Source organism: Brassica napus, chromosome C6 (assembly GCF_020379485.1).
Source record: "Brassica napus cultivar Da-Ae chromosome C6, Da-Ae, whole genome shotgun sequence".
NCBI lineage: Eukaryota > Viridiplantae > Streptophyta > Magnoliopsida > Brassicales > Brassicaceae > Brassica > Brassica napus.
The window spans coordinates 41,389,093-41,408,417 of NC_063449.1; the positions used below are offsets into that span (position 1 = coordinate 41,389,093).

The 19,325-nt window shown below is 36.1% G+C and overlaps 5 protein-coding genes across 6 annotated transcripts; 2 read left to right on the forward strand and 3 right to left on the reverse strand.

The window, feature by feature from the left end:
• Positions 1-1,487: 1,487 nt before the first annotated feature.
• On the forward strand, positions 1,488-4,542 carry BNAC06G29610D. 2 transcript variants are annotated; one of them, XM_013843267.3, is made up of 14 exons: positions 1,488-1,784; positions 1,992-2,082; positions 2,161-2,245; positions 2,319-2,409; positions 2,542-2,611; positions 2,695-2,764; positions 2,858-2,903; positions 2,990-3,242; positions 3,302-3,510; positions 3,594-3,668; positions 3,747-3,807; positions 3,889-3,969; positions 4,056-4,135; positions 4,263-4,542. In XM_013843267.3, the coding sequence occupies exons 1-14, from the start codon at positions 1,648-1,650 to the stop codon at positions 4,339-4,341; spliced, it is 1,428 nt and encodes a 475-aa protein (XP_013698721.1). In that variant the 5' UTR covers positions 1,488-1,647; the 3' UTR covers positions 4,342-4,542. The 2 variants fall into 2 exon arrangements, with proteins under 2 accessions (XP_013698721.1, XP_013698722.1); XM_013843268.3 differs by having other exon boundaries at positions 1,489-1,784; positions 2,319-2,388.
• A 2,457-nt stretch (positions 4,543-6,999) lies between these two features.
• On the reverse strand, positions 7,000-7,528 carry LOC106405176 (small polypeptide DEVIL 5). Its single transcript, XM_013845765.3, has one exon. The coding sequence runs from the start codon at positions 7,418-7,420 to the stop codon at positions 7,280-7,282; it is 141 nt and encodes a 46-aa protein (XP_013701219.1). The 5' UTR covers positions 7,421-7,528; the 3' UTR covers positions 7,000-7,279.
• Positions 7,529-9,931: 2,403 nt separating this feature from the next.
• On the reverse strand, positions 9,932-12,921 carry LOC106405931 (serine/threonine-protein kinase STN7, chloroplastic). Its single transcript, XM_013846488.3, has 10 exons — positions 12,404-12,921; positions 12,223-12,309; positions 12,039-12,158; positions 11,856-11,954; positions 11,601-11,769; positions 11,418-11,511; positions 11,227-11,320; positions 11,061-11,117; positions 10,351-10,764; positions 9,932-10,269 (listed from the first exon to the last, which is right to left on the reverse strand). The coding sequence occupies exons 1-10, from the start codon at positions 12,794-12,796 to the stop codon at positions 10,108-10,110; spliced, it is 1,689 nt and encodes a 562-aa protein (XP_013701942.2). The 5' UTR covers positions 12,797-12,921; the 3' UTR covers positions 9,932-10,107.
• Positions 12,922-13,200: 279 nt separating this feature from the next.
• On the forward strand, positions 13,201-14,920 carry LOC106403509. The gene has a single exon (XM_022704441.2). It carries the CDS (start codon positions 13,306-13,308, stop codon positions 14,821-14,823), a length of 1,518 nt encoding a protein of 505 aa, XP_022560162.2. The 5' UTR covers positions 13,201-13,305; the 3' UTR covers positions 14,824-14,920.
• Positions 14,921-15,150: 230 nt separating this feature from the next.
• On the reverse strand, positions 15,151-16,884 carry LOC106403508 (probable inactive receptor-like kinase BSK12). Its single transcript, XM_048759929.1, has 7 exons — positions 16,857-16,884; positions 16,460-16,653; positions 16,255-16,390; positions 16,094-16,170; positions 15,852-15,992; positions 15,539-15,775; positions 15,151-15,423 (listed from the first exon to the last, which is right to left on the reverse strand). Exons 1-7 carry the CDS (start codon positions 16,882-16,884, stop codon positions 15,151-15,153), a joined length of 1,086 nt encoding a protein of 361 aa, XP_048615886.1.
• Positions 16,885-19,325: the final 2,441 nt, after the last annotated feature.

The window sequence follows — 19,325 nt, forward strand, 5'->3', positions numbered from 1 at the left end:
TTTAAATAACAAAAATCATATTATCTAACAATGATTAATCTTTACTACCTTAAACCAATGAAAACTAAATGTTTAATTACTTACACGATAATATAGATTTATGAAGCAAAAAGTTTAATTTTTTAAAAACTTTCTAAATTTGTGAAATGTTACAATATCTTTGGATATGACAATAAAAAAATATTTTACTAATCTTTATATATATAGTTGTGATTTTAATAATGAAATAATAATCCGAAAATATATATATAGAAGAAGATACGAATACATGTGAAAGTTTGAAACAATCTATTCAATGAAAAAATATACAGTAAACTTATTATGTTTTAAAAACTTATAGACACATATATATTATAATATATACCAATTTAGAATTGAAAACAAAATATTTATATAAAAATAAATAAAAACAAAAATCTGCGCGGTTGCACGGATTGAGATCTAGTTACTTTATTAAACAAACAAACACACAAAAACTTTGCGGAATTTTTATGTCAAACGTTCCTAGTTGAGCACGAGAAAACTGTTACAAAAGTATTACAACCTCATTTCTTGATGAGTGTGTTTATGTTCTCTTGCGCAAACAAGGCAAACTTTAAATAAACAAGACTACGACTATCGAAGATGCTACCTGTTTCGTTTAACACTGTTTACGCTCTTCTTTACTTTAGCATATTAAACCATTGGTGTTTGTCAACTGCCAACAATCTTATCAGAAAAGAATATCTAACCAAGAATTGTTTACTTGCACGACAAGACGTTGATATTTTAATTGAGGAATGAGAGAAAAGACTTGTGTACTTCTCTTCTCACAAAAATTATTGAACAGTTGTAGCATTTAATATTTTAGTTACGCTTATATTGATTTTTCTTTACAACGTACGAGAAATAAAACTTGACAGCCTGTCCTACAAATACGTTAAGAAGCATCGTGTTATTGTTATTTATATTAAATTTTTTTATTAACATGTTTTATGTAATTTATGATTCATGTAATATATTACATTGATTTGATATCAATAAAGTTAAGACGTTAAAAAAAAAACTTCACACAGTACCTATTTAAGCTTAAATTTAATTTATTTTCATTTTAAATAATAAATACAGAATTCTTATTTCTTAATAGTTAAATGTAAAAGCCGCAGCTGATTGGTTTTGCTACAATAATAATCCATTGATGTATTAAAAAAAATCTTACAAATTAAAGATTTTGTGTAAAAAACAACATTATTTTTTTTTTGTTTACGCATGTGAAATTTGAATATACTAGGAAATAAAGACAAAACTTCTAATGACATGTCACCTCCACTGTTTTTAACAAAGAAACCAATAATAGTTGTAACCTTAATATAAATCTAATCTTTACGTTTCCCGAATTACCCCTCTCTGTTTTCAACAGTAGTAGGCAAAAAGAAAAAGGGCATTATCGTAAAACACTTATTGTCATCTGCCTTTGGCGTGGAAACTCAGCCTTTGTACGAGTCGAAAAAAAAAACTGTCTTTTTCCTTCAAGAACAATCCTTTTCCTATCTTCTCTTCTGTGTTTTGTCTTCTTGAAATTTTCCGCGAAAAAACCTCAAATTTCACGCAATCAGATCTTCAATTTCGAGCTCGGGTCTCTCGGAGTGACTTTAGGGTTTTTAGAAAATGTTGGTGCAGAGAAGAGTAATGAGCTGGAGAAGAGTTTGGAAGTCGTTTCAAGCTCTTCTGGCTCATGGTCTGCTCTTCTCCTTCACGCTTCTTCTCGCTCTCAAGCTTGATCATGTCGTCTCTCGTTCATGGTGGTCAGTTTCTTTCTCCTTGACTTCTCTTTTGGTATTGTCAAAAATTGGGATAATTCTCTGAATCAGTTTGATGGGTTTCTCTAATTCTTCTCGTAATTGAGTTTTGACTAAGTGTAGTTTGTGCAGAAGCTATAAAGTTTTGATCTTTGTGTGTGTTTTAGTGATGTCTAAAGTTAAAGTCTTTGTGGCTTTGTTTTGTTTCTGCAGGTTTATATTTACACCGTTGTGGCTGTTTCATGCGGTGATTGCTCGTGGTAGATTCTCTCTGCCTGCTCCATCTATGCCTCATGATCGGCATGTACGGCATCTTTTGTGGTTAATCATGTTTTACTCTTCGTTTAGCAATCACTTTATAAAGTTGTGGGTTTTGTGGCAGTGGGCTCCTTTTCATTCTGTCATGGCAACGCCACTGCTTGTTGCTTTTGAGATCCTCCTCTGTGTTCATCTTGAAGATCAATATGGTATGTACTCTATAACTTCATTAGTCTTCTTATTGATGGTGTGTGTTTTATGGTAGCTTTGGTTGTGTTGCAGTTGTTGATTTGAAGATTGTATTCTTACCGTTGCTTGCATTCGAGGTAGCGATTTTGGTAGATAATGTCAGGTATTCTATCAACGTTTTAAGGTTTGGTTATGTTTCACCCCTTCTCCAGAGTGCCGCGTGTGATTAAAATAATATTTTGCTTTCACATCTTGTTTACTTTTTGTCCTTGGCGATGAGTGACTACTGACTGAAAATGCAACTTCTTTCCTGCAGAATGTGCAGGACACTCATGCCTGGAGATGAAGAAACTATGAGCGATGAAGCCATTTGGGAAACACTCCCTGTAAAGTTGCTTCTTCTCTATCTCCATCTGAACTTTGCAAACCTCTTAAACTCTGACATTGTTTGGTTTGTTTGTATTTGTAGCACTTCTGGGTTTCCATATCAATGGTTTTCTTCATCGCCGCCACAACCTTCACTCTTCTTAAATTATGTGGTATGTTTGCACATTTACTTCACTACTTTTTTTGCTAGTTAATGATATAACCTTAGAGGTGATCTTGAAGTTGCTGTTTGGAGCCTTATGTAGGTGATGTAGCTGCGTTGGGATGGTGGGACTTATTTATAAACTTTGGGTAAAACTATTTTTCCTTCTGAACTATTAAAAACTGTTTTCTCTTTAGTAGTATGAACCATCTTCAAATTCTTGTCAATCTTACAGAATAGCAGAGTGCTTTGCGTTTCTTGTATGTACAAAATGGAGCAACCAGTCAATCCATAGGTACACACACGTACCGGAACCAAGCTCATCTTCAATGGTAGTGAGATACCTGGACTGGAACAGAGGTTTAGTTGTGACCGCCGACGAAGAGAATCAGCACAGTAATAGAATTTGCGGTCTCCAAGATATTGGCGGACATGTTATGAAGATCCCGTTCATCACCTTTCAGATTATCCTTTTCATGCGTTTAGAGGTACAACAAATCCATAGCTTTGAAACATGACCTTTGAGCTAACTCTCTCTAATCTCCAGGGGACGCCTCCTTCTGCTAAAAACATTCCTATTTTAGTTCTGTTTGTGCCTCTTTTTCTGCTGCAAGGAGCTGGAGTGCTGTTTGCTACATATAGGTTGGTGGAGAAGTCTGTTTTGTTGATAACTAGTGGTGGTGGTTCTTACGGAAGATACTTTACTGCTACTTCATCAGCTCGTGAGTTCTTGGGATTCTTTCAACATGGTGCAAGGTAACTGAGCTGATGGTGAATCTTCTGGTGACTACAAGAAACGTCCTAAACATTAATCCCTTGGCATAACCTGTAAAATATAGGTTACTTGGGTGGTGGTCTATCGATGAAGGAAGTCGAGAGGAACAAGCTAGGCTCTACTCTGGAGAAGCCACCGGGTAAAGCTGCTCTCATCTAACAAATCTGTGGATTTTTTTTACTTTTACACTTGATGTTTGGCTCTGATATGATTTCAGATACAACACATTCTCACCAGAGGTTGTGAAGAAGATGCCAAAGTCTGATCTTGTTGAAGAGGTAAGAGAACTTTTAAAGTCATTTAATTTTTCAAAAACATGTTGAAACCAAGCAAAGATCTGGAATCTCTCTTGAAACTAGATATGGAGACTACAAGCTGCGTTGAGTGAGCAAACAGATATCACCACTTATAGCCAGCAAGAGTACGAGAAGCTTCAAAACGTAATACAACCCAACCACTCATTCTTTCCAAGATTTTTCTGTTTAATCATGGATGGTAGTAACGATTTAAAAGTTGGAATATTCAGGAGAAGATTCTGTGCAGAGTTTGCTTTGAAGATCCCATCAACGTGGTTCTACTCCCTTGTAGACATCACGTCCTCTGCAGGTAAAAACCAAATACATTTTGGTTTATATTATGATTTGATATTCACTTGTTTATTTGAGACCATTTGTTTTCTTGAATTACGTTCATGTTGTAAATTTTTGTTATGTCGTGTACTTGTGGTTTGCAGCACGTGCTGCGAGAAATGCAAGAAGTGTCCGATATGTCGTGTCCTGATTGAGGAACGCATGCCTGTATACGATGTGTAGATTTTCAGACGACCGTAATGAAGATATAAACATTCTTCTTCTTCTCGTTCGTTGCGTGTTTGTTTTTTCTGTTTTTTAGTGATGAAGCAAGCATTTATAAATAATATATGCAACACCTTGGAATCCGATTGTTTTTTCCCATTGTATGTAGATAAAATATTGTAAGCCATCGTCGTACATGTCAATCATCAACCTTTAGCACTTTCTCTTCTTTTGTAAAAACAAACATAGTTGTTACCAGGTCAACTTTTTCTTGCTTCAAGTAATTCATGTCTTTCTCTCTCTGCCTTTCTTCTGGACTCATGAGTGCGTGACATATGCCCTTGAACCAAATGCATCTCTCTGCATATCAAAATGTGAACTCAGAGGGCCTAGATGTAAACTCCGTTTTTCTTTCAAAATGGAATACATGCATAATGAAATTGAATTTGCTTCAATCCTACTTTATTTTTATAGTGAAAAATAAAAAAAATAACAAATATAAAATGATTAATCTATTTATAGAGTAAATACATGTTTATTTTATTAGAGAGTGGAAAATGGAATGGTGGAATTGAGCATTATTATTGAAGCAAGCAGTGGAGTGGAAAATGAAGATGATCTTAGAGCCATCGTCATTTGGTTTTACACAACCAATTTCTATGACCTAATCATATAGTTCAGTGTTTCGGTTTTATTAACAAAAAGTAGGTATAAAATTTGGTGATACGATTATTAGAAGGCATGCATATAGTGTGTGTGTGCGCGCGCGCGCGCAATCTAACTGCTTTTGTTATTGTTCTGTTTACTCACTGCTCCTTGGCGTGCGCTTTAAAAAAAAAAGAATAGACGTCTCTTCGATGTGGCCGACAACAATAGTGTTTTCGTTTCACAAAATTGTTAAGACCACTTTTTTATATGTGCGCTGTGAATCTCTCTACCTTGTTTATATATATCAGAAAACTTAAAGTTTCTATGGTATCAAATCATATCATTTCATTTATAAAGAAAATGTAATACAAAATTCAAAGTCGCAATGTTATTCTGTTTCATAATCGATATTCTTTCCGTTCCAAAATAGATGATGTTTTAAAAAGTTTTTAATGTTTTAAAATATATGATGATTTTGATATTTTATAGTATTAATTTTGATTTTATTGAAAATTTTGTGACCAGTAAATGTTATATAATTTTTTTGATGATTGATTAAATTAGTTTTAATTTTTATTTTTAATAATATTTTTAGAAATAAATGTGTTTTTAATGCCTGTGTTTTTAATCAAAACATCAACTATTTTAGAACATAGATAAAAAAAATTATTTTCTTGATAAACTTGAACAACAACAGACATCAGAATCCCTTGGAACTTTATCTGACGAGAGAATAAAATCAGTGTGTGTTCCCTCTGTGTTTTTGGGTCTCAAAATCCTCTTGTATATTCAATCTTTTCCCACTAGGTGTCGATCAATAATAATGTGCGTGACATATAAGGGGGCAATTGCCAACTATTCTTAATTCTAAACGGCCCAACGGCTTTCACAACTTAAAATATTACTACTAAACGGCCTTCGCAACTTGCTTAATTCTTTAGTCGACTATACATTACTACAATGGGTTACCAATGATTATAAATTAAATCCCCAATCTCCTAAATCTTTATGCCAGATAGGTGTATATAACTAAAGTTTGTTTGAGTTGCTAGGCTACAAAATAATTATAATAAGCAGTTTAGGCATCGAAATTAAACGTATTTTGTGTTGTTAGTGTAAGTGCAGGTAGATGATCCTAAGCGATCATTGATCAATTTACCGATAAATTGTTTCATTGGTTCATGTATACTTTTTATAGATGAAATTTTAATTTCCACGCAAATTAAATCAATTTTATTTATAATTCTAATTTAATCAAAATTGAACTTATCAAACTTGATTTAATTTTGGATAAATTACTTTTGAATCTGATTCTTCATGAAATGTTTTCTTCTATTTCCTTCGTTGATATTACTTCTTAATTATCTCCTCTATGATAAAACTGTCTTTGTCTTTCTACGTACTTTTACAAAAAAAAATTTGCTTCCCACTTTTAAAAACTTTTGACGTTCATGTCATGCCATTGAACTATTTTAACTTAAAGTTTAATTTGGGTTTCCAATTATAAAATATTTAAATAATATACTATTTACCTCTGTAAACACTTGAACCACATAAAAATTAAAAGAATTAAGGACTAAACCACAATCATTTCTTATGTACTGAAATTTCTATTTTTTAGACCTGAGATCAGAACAACACAGAACATATAATTTTCTAAATGTCGTTTGAGTCTAATTTTTTAGGTTTTGTCTTTGATATCGTCAAACTAATAACATTTGATATATATTTATATATATTACGTGCAAGTAGTTACTTTGCTCAGCTATAATTTATGTGTAAATGGTGAAGAAAATATGATGGATCATGCAGCCTGTTTCTTTCATTTCTTCTTTAAGTATTTTGAGAAAAATAATAATAAAGTAGTTGGTTCACCTATAGTTGTATATATTTTCTTTTTTGGTAAAATTGTATATATTTTCTTGGTCGTTTAACTGCAAATAATAATGAAATTCTAACCGTAGAAGTACAATTGTACCTTTATCAATTTTTTGGTGTGGCCTTAAGGTATATAATGTAACAACCAGATCTCAGAAAATAAACTTAATCAACCAGAAAGAAGAAAACAGCAACAAAAGACAATGAAATTAGCTACTAATTTACATCCGAAAAACCCTTCTTTGGGATGAAAAAAACTACAGAAATACATGCATAGCTCCGTATAGAAGCCAACACATATAAGCTTCTTCCCAAGAGTTATATAAGGAAGATCCGCAACAACAAAAAAAAAAAAAAAAAAAGAACTACATATTGGGTTAGTCTTCCTTAAGCCGATTATGAAAATGATTTTGATTTTCTTCTTCTTTTGTTAGTCATGCCAACAAAGAAGCATGACGACACACCTCCTTATGATGTAAAGTTTAGCCTTTTGCTCTCTAACCACTCCTCCCACTCCTCGGCTCCACATCTTCCTCTTCGTTCCTCCTACGCTCGAACTGGTCGTCTTCATTTTCGCTTGATCCTTTGGAAGTGAAATGTGACGGAGAAAGAGAGAACAATTAGGGTGTCTGTGTGGATGATAATGAGGAATGTGATGACTGATGAATGAAGAAAAGTATTGTGCTCTATATATATACAAGTGGGGAAAAGGTGGCCGAGGACAGAAACCGAACCATACCGAACTAGACCGGTCCACGAAAGAGGCAACGAGTGGGTCCATCGGGGGTTTGTGCACTGTTCCCTAACTCACCGGACAGTGTGTCCCTCCATACCCACGTGGACCCCCACCGTGAGCGAATCTTTGCCCTAAATGTGTTTATTTATTATCTTATCACATGCTCTATCTCCATGAAAACTTTACCCAAACCCCCAAATTATAAAATCGAATACTACTAAATTACCATTTCAGTAACAAATGAAAACCATACCGATGAATAAAGTGAGCCTATATTTTTCTTTATCCTAATTCGGTTTAATCTGACAAAAATCCTAAGTGCAATGTATCAGTTGTTTTCAGAACCGAATTCGACGTCAGAAAATATTGTCACCAACCAAAACTGTTGGGACTAAATAATAGTCTAATACTAGCCATCCAAAATCGACACCTACTTGGTCCCCGGACGTTAATAGTCTAACACTAGTCTAATAATTGTGATATGAAAACTAACATTTAATTCTTTGATTGGAAGCTCACTCATCAATTTTGTAACCTGAAGATATTTCCATATCGACAAATTCTAGCTAGTAAGTGATATATTCCAAAATCTTGAAGGCACATGCATGAAGAAATTCAAAGCATCGGATTTTTTGAGTCAGATTTAAATTATTGCTATACACAATATGATATGGAGACTATACAAAAAAATGCATTGCGCCGAAATTAGTGAGAGAAGTTATTAATTACCAAACTATAACTAAATGAGGAGCAGTTAGGCGTTAATTAGGTGGCAGTCTTAAATTACAGATTCTTCTTATAATTCAGATTCAATCAATCTTTTTAGCAAAACCCGACAACGGGTTGGTATGATTTCAAGACGTAATTAAACCCTAATTTTAAGTTACATTAATCGTTAACATTAGAAAATCACATCTTACAGCTATATCACAGTTAATAATACAGCACTCCTCTAAGAGTAAAGTTAATTAATATAATTAGCTACACAATTAACCAAGTAGAGTTTGGTGTTGTTTGATGTGGTTTACGCGCTGCTGTCATTGATTATGGTGAAGTCCTCCTCGAACAAGGAGAGTGGAACCGCACGTGAGGTTCTCGTGATTCACAAAATGCCTTCAACTTTTGGTCGTCTGAAAGAACAAGTTTATAACAAATAAAAATTACATTCTTTTTTAATCTATAGCTTATTATGTGATTATGTGAGTTAGTCTCTGTCATTCTTCTTTCCTTTCAGTCTTGTCGTCCTTTTATCAACAAACTTTTTCTTCACCCCTCGTGGTTGTAACCAGTTTTAAGTTTTAACAATTTATTACTCAGGTATACTTAGTTAATATAAAAGTTACGTACGTGTGCTTTATGTGCAATGGATAAACGTGAGAGAGATCATTCCCACATTTTAGATCCAGCGAAACAGCTACTTTTGTTTTCCTTTTAACCAAGAGCATGTGGCCTAGTAATTTGCTGGAGTTGATAGAGTAGATTCATCATGTGGGTCAAGACTCAGAAGCAGATATTGAGTTAAACCATCTACGAGCGAAATCGTTGTGCATATCTCTTAGCCATTCTAAATTTTGTTTGTTATGTGAATCTATTATGAATTTCAAACTCAAAACCAACTAATACCGAATGAATTGACTTTATTATTTACATATTATATTTTTATTTTTTACTATCAGTATACGATTTTATTTATTTTCTTTCTTTGACATCTCTACACGCTCATGTACCATCATACATAGACAATTGTAAAATCGATATTTCTAGAGTATGATCCAACTTATACTGATTCTAATATCATGTTAAATTTAATTTTGTCAGAAGCAATTAGTAATTAATAAATTGATCTTTAAATACTATATATGACTATATTATTTCTTCAATTAATAATGCGAAATTTTCTTTCATTTACTTCCAATGAGTAAGAATTTCGACACAATATATATCTCATTATCTGGTAAACAAAAAAAAAAAAAAAATCTATCCCATTACCTAAAAAGAGAATTACTTTTTCACATTTTAACTAATGATTCCCTTATATGATAAACGGAGGCATGTGCTCTATGTGAAGAGAGCTTTAGTGTGAGAAACGACTCCAGCTTCAACGGCGTACGGAATTATTCTTTTGTCAATTTTCAAATAGACAAGCACTTACTTCGATAGCCAGCAAAGGCTAAATATCTCGCATGACCAGAAACTTCTCTGACTCTTCGTGCGGAGCTCATGGTTTCTCAGGTCCAAAACCCGAAGGGGTAACGTGCTATTCAAGAAACTTGCCTTTTCTTTTTTAATTGATGGTTTCACAAATTCCTATGACATCAACAAAAGTATTCACAAGAGTACTCAAACTTGAGAAACAGAGTCAGAGACTGCCATGTGTGTGCATTTAGGTACAATTAATGTTTTTATTTACGGTTACTTGCTTTACAAGTAGTAGTAATAATTTCTAAAGGCTAATAACATATACATTGAGATTTACACTATTGAGGTGAAAATGAAACATTGATAGACGATACCGTACGTGCTCACTCCTCCCTGGGGATCCACCGGTTCCACCACACGGTCTTGCGGCCATCGGCAATCTCATCAATACTCTCCGCAACTGTTTTCACAAGCTTCCTCTTAAGCCTAAGTGCTGATGCCAAAGCGTTTCTCTGTGCACTCGCTTTCTTTCGAGGCTCTTTCTCCTATAATGATACAAAGAATCGACATTAGGCTTACTTAGGTCATTTCACACGTTATAACTCTCTCAGGTATAAGCCACAAACCCTGAGTTCTTGAAGCTGCGTTTCTGTGAATCCCCCATCTTTTTCTGTCCCTGATCTCGCCATTAACTGAATCACCCAGTTCGCAGCTTCGCTGTAGTCTTGTTGTGTAGCCCTGAAGTACTGCATCCTCAGGTTTTGCATCACGGACAAAGCAAGCAACCCTTGTCTATCGAAATACGGGTGAGCGAGAGCTGCTTTTGCGCTGATTCTTTGTCTTGCTTTGAACCGGACCATTGATGTAAGAAGCTCCCATCCGATCCTGCCGTCTAGATCTAGTAGCTCAAACCCTTTACGGAGATCAGGGCTTGCTCGTGGCTCCACTAGTTTTCTCCAGGCGGTTAAGTCGTAGTCGCACCTTTTCAGCTGGCGGTTGAACTGAATGAGGTTGCTGTCAGACCGTAAGGATGGGAATGCCTAGGGAACGGTACAAGCATGGTCAGAACATTAACTTAGTACGATTGAATCGTTTCCCAACACAAGGAAGATGATAAGAACAAAACGAAAGAACAATCCAAACAACAGAACCAAAAGTAATAAAGGTCAATGAATTCTAGAGTATCCCCTACATTCCAAAGGCCCAACCAACAACACAATAAACATCTCTAAAAACCTGAAGAACAGTATCTCCTATTTACTTCAATCCTAGATATCATGCAAGAGTCAAAAACTCAGAAAAAAAAACTAGAAGCGATTGGTGGATTGTTACTTACCATTTGAAGGAAGATGAGGCCGATGCTATAGATATCAAACCTATCAGGTAGATTCATCTGTTTGAGACAAAACAACAACCATTAAAATCCAACACTTAAATTTCATGAAACTAGGATAGCTTTATATAGTTAACTAAGCTCGTGTAATCAACAATTAAGTTTGCACCTGCCACAGAACAGGGGAAAGTGCAGCTGCAACAGGTGCCGAAGGTGCAGATGGAGTTTGGGTGCTCATGATGTATTGCTCAGGTGCTGCATACCTGAAACCAACAAGCCAAAACAAAAGATACATATACATGAGGTTTACAACTACTAAAAGCTTGACATATATGAAACAAACTTGGAAAGAGTTAAGACCTTGGATCCAGGAGAAATTCCTTCGGAATGTAGTTAATACCCACTCTCAAATCAGCTGCAGCTCCAAGATCGATAATCTTGAAAGCACGGGAACCTGCTCAAGTGGACAACCAAAACGCGTGTCTTCATCCTTTCATTGGATTCATTTCTGGACAAGAGGTTCAAGAACTAAGAACACTTTACCTTCTGAGAAAATAATGTTCTGAGGCTTAACATCCCTATGTACAATCCCAGTTGAGTGGAGACCATCCAACGCAAACAAGAGTTGCCTCATGATAGTCTGAATAATAATGTTCTCTCTTTCCAGCCCCTTAGGCAAGTCCTGAACTTTCCCAAGGATGATAGTTTCTACCTACATGATTAACCTTCAAAATGTGACAATCGTATACAGTAGAGATGACAACAAAAGTATTAAATAAAAATATCGAAAATACGAACATTATAAGGGAAGTCTTTACTCTGCAGCAAACCAGCAAGTGTAGACTCTCCTTCATACTTCCATAACAGCCAATACTCAGGTCCTTTCTTTGAAGACTTCTGCAAAATGGTCATATCTAAAACCATGAGTAAAGTACTCAAGTGAAAAAAACTATCATATCTACAAAGGAAGCTTAAAACCACCTCGAGAAACCCGTAAACAAAATCAGCACAACTGTTCCCACAAGCTCTACGAACCCTCTCGTTCATCCAAATCTCCACCGCACCGTACTCAGTCGCCTTCTTCACCACATACTCACCATCCTATCAATTTAAAAATCGTAACTTCAGCTTTAACAACACACATGGAAGATGATTGATCACTTACGTCATTAGCACGTTTCTTGGACAATGAAGCTCTATAGACAACACCAAACGAACCTTCACCTAGTTTCTTCCCCAACACGAAATCATCCTGCAAAAAAAAAAACCCTAATTCCCATCAAATGAAATCGAACACAAAAGACAAGTGGGCCTGGGCCTAATCCTATCAATGATCCAACACCAACCTTCCTGAAAGTGGGCCTGAACAATCTCTCAACGAAGGCGAGAACAAACATATCGAAGAACCCAGGAGCGACGCCAGGTGTCGCCCAGAGATAGGAGAGAGCGGTGAGAGCTAAGGCCACTCCAGGAGCGGTGATCGTTAAGCCGTCGGATTTGGGCAAGGTGCTGCGGTAGATCATGTCGCCGCACTCCATGACGGTGCATGGAAGCCCGACTCCGACTCCGAGGAAGAGATTGTGAACGGCGTCGATCAGATTCAGGTGAGAGCGACAGAGTTTATTAACCGTTGGTTTGGAGGTGGAAATGGTTTGGTTTAGGGAGAAGGGTTTGAGTTTCTTTCCGAGGAAGGGAGTGGGAGTTCCGATGTAGGCTCCTCCCGGAGAGATTGTGGCCATGGAGGAAGGGAGAAGAAGAAGAGGACGAGAGGGAGAGAGAAGAAGAAAAGATAAGATATTATTATTTCTTTGTAAGTGATAATGCAATGTTCTCGATAGTGAAGGCCCATTAATGAAGACTAAGTCAACCACAACCCAGTGCAATATTCGTTAAGGCCCATTTGTTAAATTAGTTAAGTTTGGGGTTGAGAAAATTTATTAAATTATGTATTTAGTAGTTTATCAAATATTAATATATAACGACAAAGTAATATATTGATTTTATAGTGTTTAGTTGACAAAAAAAGTGTTTATACTGGATTAGAAATATATCTTCTTAGCTCATAGGAACCATTCAAAATCATCAAATATTAGATTGGTATTTTTGATACTATGAACCACCAATAATGGAATAGGAAATCAAACGAAATAAAAGGATCTAAACTTAATTATACATATATATATAAATAAAAACGAAAACTATGGTACATTATCTCATCCTAACGAGAGCCCTAATCTAATCTACGGTGATGGAAGCATGCAGGTCAGGTCTTGTGGCACATCCAATACGCTGCTCCCTGGCTGGAAAGTTCTTCACAAGTCTCGTACCACCGTCCTTAGACAGAACAGAGAGTACACTGCGGCAGCAATGGAAACTTTCAGGCAGCTTGAAGGTTCTTCCTTTGGAGAAGGACAATATTATCTTATTTGAGTTCGAGGAGAAGAGAGACAAGAAGAAAGTTGTAAAAGATGGACCTTGGAACGTTGATGGCATTATATTAGTCCTCAAAGAATGCTCACAAGACATCTCTATGGCCGATAATGATTTCTCTGTTGCTTGCTTCTGGGTCAAGGTAACAGGTCTACCCTATTTTAACTACACAGTGGCAGAAGCTGAGAAGATTGGCAAAAGGCTTAGTGATGAGCCAGTTTTATACGAATATGACACTTCAACAAGATGCTTTTGGGTTAAAGCTGAGATAAATCTGAAGAAACCGCTCCTTCCCGGGTTTTACATTGATGGTAAGGGTCGTAGACGTCAGTTTGTTCAGTTTAAGTACAAGAATCTTGGTGAGTTCTGTGAACGTTGCGGTATGATTAACCATAGGATGTGTGGAGAAGCTGCAAAGATGAGACATTTAACCCGCAGGTTTAAAACGTATGTGTATGGACCATGGCTGAGATACGACACTGAACCGGCTGGTAATGGCTTACCCGTGAATCCGGACTACTTTGAGTTGTGTTATGAGATGGGTTTGGAGTACGAGGGGACTCTTACTTACGCTCAGTTCTTGGTAGAGGTCGAGGTAGATGTTGTTTACGTGAGCGAGCATGAGTGGGGCGGGAAGAAACTTGTTCGTTCCTTGTTAGTAAGTGAGTATGATTACTGTTTCCGGGTTCCTTGTTCCCCGACACGAGTCGTTAAGGATGTTTTGGCGTTTGAAGTTGATAAGATATCGTCTCTGGCGAGGCTAACAGCGGATGACAAGGCCAGCGTGGTCCATGGACTCGTTGACCACGTAATGAACGAGAGGGAGACTTGGTCGAAACAGAGATGGGTTCTTCTCTTAGTTCGTGTCGAGAAAAAAATAATGGTACCACCAGTGGATATGGAGACGATGCTTGAGGAAGAAAAAGAAGAAAAACTTCTTATGGCCATTACTTCCAAGATTAGTGAAAGGGTAGATAGAAGTTTAGAGAAGTCAGACGATCTACTGATGAAGACTATTCGAGATGCAATCTTTGAGTTCGGTTTAACTCAGGTTCCTGATTTTTATGTTGAGAGTTTGGTGGGATGGGTTAAAAGCTGCAACTACTTTCCACCTATAGATTCCAAATTAAAGTTGCATCCTAATCACAAGTGTTTTACAGTGCTTGGCCCTGATATGGATTTGTTTGGTACATGCTGTATATGTCAAGGAGATTTCTTCCTTGGAGGAGAAGCAACCGTTACGTCTCCTTGTTCTCATGTTTTCCACACTCGCTGCATTGAAGACTGGATTCAAATGTCTCAAAAGTGTCCACTTTGTCGTCTCCAGCTTAGTTGATAAGGAGTAGTTTCTTTTTATAACCAAAGCCAACGCTTGATAAGTAGTGATTTTTGGTAGCAATACTAAAACAATTTGCAAGACATTATTTCAATACAAATACAAATTCATTTTAATGCATATTTGTCGTCTCCAGCTTAGTTGATAAGGACTAGTTTTTTTTTTATAACCAAAGCCAACGCTTGATAAGTAGTGATTTTTGGTAGCAATACTAAAACAGTTTGCAAGACATTATTTCAATACAAATACAAATTCAAATTCCTAGTCTTTTAATGCATATTTTGTCGTGTCAATCAAAGCTAAGATTTGAAGATTATGCTGCTTCTTCTAGAACCGAGAACTCGTCTTCCTGTTGTTACCTTTAGGAGTATGATTGTTGTTCCTCGCCTGCACCGGTTTGGTTTGTCTAGATTTAGGTTTCTCTTCTTTTTTTGCGTTTTGTTCAGCTTGTTTTTTCTTCTTCCACTTTTCAAATGTTGCTTTCTTCTTTGCTTCTCTCTCTTCATCATTCTGAGTTGTTGTCGCCTTATGCCTGCGGCGAGGACAAGACCGGCGAGAGCCTGCAGTCTTGTTTGCTGGCTTTTTGGGAGGACCTTGGCACTGCTTTGTCATATCAAAGATTCAATAAGTTGGAAGTTGTACATGCATGCGCAGAGGTTATAACAAGAAAGTGTTGATTAAGTTTTGAAAAGTTATTAGGCAAATGGCTCCTTACTTGTGATGTAGTTGGCAAAGGTGAAGGTGGATTCTCTTGACCTGAAGGTGATGCCTCTTGGTGCTGTTTTTCGATTTGAAGCAACTCAGAAGTTGGTATGTAGTTACTATCTTGTTTCATGCATTGAGCAGCAAGGCCTAACACTAGAATTGCCTCTTCAGTTGGGAAATTTCGCTCCAACTTTGGATCCAAAAACTCAGTGACATCATGTTGTCCATGTACCATCGCCGCATGATCCTACAAGTTAAAGATGAATCGTTAAATACTAAGCTAGTCAAGGTTGACCATAAAGTCAAATCGTTTTGTCACTTACAAGGTACTCCTTTCCTGTAAGCAAGTTTAAGAGGACGCAACCAAATTTGTAAGCCACACTTGTGAATTGATCAACTGATGTTGTCTGACCATCCTCACTCTCTTTCATCAAACCAAAACACGATAGACAGGCATTATCACCCTGCAATATCCATCAAACAAGACAAAACAAAACAGTTTAGCTAGCTAGCATCTTTAACCTCAAAAGACATAGACATCAAAAAATGTTTTGTGTAGACCTACATCATCAAACAGAATTGAGTTGGCACTCAAATTGGAGAATGATGTAGTGAAACCTTTTGTGCTACAATAATCTAACGCTTCGGCAATACATACAATGATGCATCAATAAAATGTTAGTTCTGGTCCCTCTCTAAACCATCGTGAAAGTCTTTTTGGCATACCATGAAATAAACGCTTAGCAAGAGTATCATTTGGCAAGAACTCTGCAACAAGAAGCCTTTCATCTCCATCAGCGCAACATCCGATCAAACTGACGATTCTCTTGTGTTTCAACTCCCCAACTCTCTTGGCCTCTTCCTGGGAAACGCAGCAAGAAACAGAATCAAAACCCACACCAAGCGAACAATAACGAACAAGAAACAATACCTCAAACTTCTCAGGATCGGGCCAAGCATTTGTGCTGAACTTCTTGTTGGCGAAGTTCTGGGTGGCCTTCTCAAGATCAGAGAAGGAAAACTTCGTGAAAGGCATCACTTCCTTCTCCTTCTGGGGGAGCAACGCCGTGGTGAATCTGATGTTGACTCTCCATGGAAGATGAAACAGAGAGAAAGAGAGATCCTCTGTTTCCGTAAGATAAGAGAGCGTTAAAAATCCCCTGTTTCAGTTTAGAGAGAGGGAGAAAGATCGAGGCGAGAATCAAAATATTGCATCCATCGAACATTCTATATACTCATATCCTCATCATGCCACGTGTAGAGTAGCTCCGCGATCTCTAATGCACTTCTTTTATAACAGACACACTATAATGTAAGCTCAAGATTACGCATCTTGATCACCTGATTGATCGTCATCTTCTGATTTTTTTTTTTTTTGTGTTTTTCTCACTTAAGAATTTTGCATGGGAGCGACACGTAGCTTTTCGAAGCTCGAACTTGCTAGTGCCTAGTGGCTTTTTTCTTTAGTGTATGTTCCTTAAATTTATTTTATTAATTTTAAGATTGTATGTTTTGTGAACGGGACAATTTGTGTTGGTAGTATAATTGATGAGAAAATGTATTTGTGATGTATAGTATAACTATAAACATATTTTATGTCAACAAAATATAAGGAAAAAAGCATCTTTTTAACTGAAAAAGCATCTTTTTTAACTGAAAAAGCATCTCTTCATAGTTAAAGGGTTTAAATTTACACTGCCATGGTTTAATTAGAGGCATCTTATACATTTCTAGGAAATTCATATTATATTCTAAAGAAACCAAAGTAAAATTTGAATTTACTAGCATGCGGTTTGAGCTAGTGAACCTAAGATCTGAAACATTTTCCAGTTCACACACATTAATGATAGATATACTTGGAAGCTGAAACATAAAGCGTTCGTGCCACTCCAAGAATGAAAACGGTGTTGAAACCTGAAGCTGACATTAAATGGGCAATTATATGTGCAACCTTAGATCATGATTATCCCATAAAATCCTTAATGAGTTTCTTAATTTTTTTTTTCTTTTAATTTTTTTTTCCTGATTAAAAAAAAAAATTAAAAAAATGCACCAACCGCGGGCTGCTACGTATCAGTGGGGTCCGCGAACAATCCAACATCCCAACAATAGTCAATCCTTAATCTAGACTTTCTGCGACCGATTTTTTCCTTTTTGTGGACCCTTACCCCCTTAAAAACTCCACTAAAAACCCCTTTTCCTCCGGGATAATCCTGCTCTTATTGAAAATTATTTCGGATTTAATCATTCAGGAGACTTGATCACTGGTTTGCTGGGACAACAGGTTTAGCATAGGCTCCAACCCAAAAATTGAAGTATCACCATACAGAAGGTAAGACTTTATTTGCTTCAATAATGTATGTCTCTAAATCTAAACTATACTCTTTGGCGTCAGATTGGTATAAACAATATTTCGGGAGGCTGCCTTAGTTTTAAAATTATTTGGGGTCTCATCCCAACAAATCTACAATCTTATATTTATAAAACTAAAATTTATATTCAATAACTATACAGAAAATAATCTAAATAAATCTAAGATGTAAAAATCTTCATATGGAAGCACTCATTTAGACTTATTCACTTATAAATGCTTTTTAAGCGAACAACAATTGTAAAGTTTATAATAGAGTGGTATGTATAATTTATGTTTTTACATATTGAAATTGCAAACATTTGTTTTATATAGTTCATTTTGTGGCTTCAATCACCATAAATTCATATTCAAACTTCCAAACACAGAATAATAGATATAAGGAGAATAAAAAGTTCAATTTCCTTTTAAAATAAATAAATTATATGAAAGTAAATTTGCTAATGCATATATTTTCATGTATCAACAAATCTGCAGTTTCTTCGAACTTCTCCATCGACCAAGCTCTACTTCTGTTTTATTTTTGTTAGTTTTCTTTTCCGGTATAAATACGCGTTCAGTTTAACAAAATCGAAGAAAATAATTATCAAACTGGAAAATACTAATAGTTTACATATTTTTTTATTTGTAAACTTTATAGAATTAAATAGATAATATGAAATATATCTTGCAAATTTTTGATATCTTCATATTTTCACAAAAAGGCTTTCAACATTATTTAATAAGAAAAGTAAATCGATGATATCTCATTCTTAAAAAAAATCATGATCCATGGAATGGAGGCAGACAGGTTAGGTCTTGTGGCACATCCAAAACGTTCCTTGGCTGGAAAGTTCTTCACAAGTCTCGTACCACCGTCCCTTGACAGAACAGAAAGCTCACTGCGGCAGCAATGGAAACTTTCAGGCAGCTTGAAGGTTCTCCCATTGGACAAAGACAATATTATCTTATTTGAGTTCGAGAAGAAGAGAGACAAGAAGGAGGTTGTTAAAGGTCGACCTTGGAACGTTGATGGAGCCATATTAGTCCTCAAGGAATGCTCACAAGACATATCCATGGTCGATCTTGATTTCTCTGTTGCTTGCTTCAAGGTCAAGGTAATAGGCCTACCCAAATTTAACTACACAGAAGATGATGTTGAGAAGATTGTGAAAAAGCTTAGTGATAAGCCATTGATTTCATATAAATATAACGAGTTTACAAGACGCTTTTGTGTTAAAGTTGAGATTGATTTGAAAAAGCCTCTGCCTCCCGGGTTTTACATTAATGGTAACGGTCGTGGGCCACCGTTCGTTCAATTCAAGTACAAGAACCTTGGTGAGTTCTGTGAACATTGTGGTATGATTAACCATAGGATATGTGGAGAAGCCGCAAAGATGAGACCTTTGACCCGCAAGTTTAAAACGCGTGTGTATGGACCATGGCT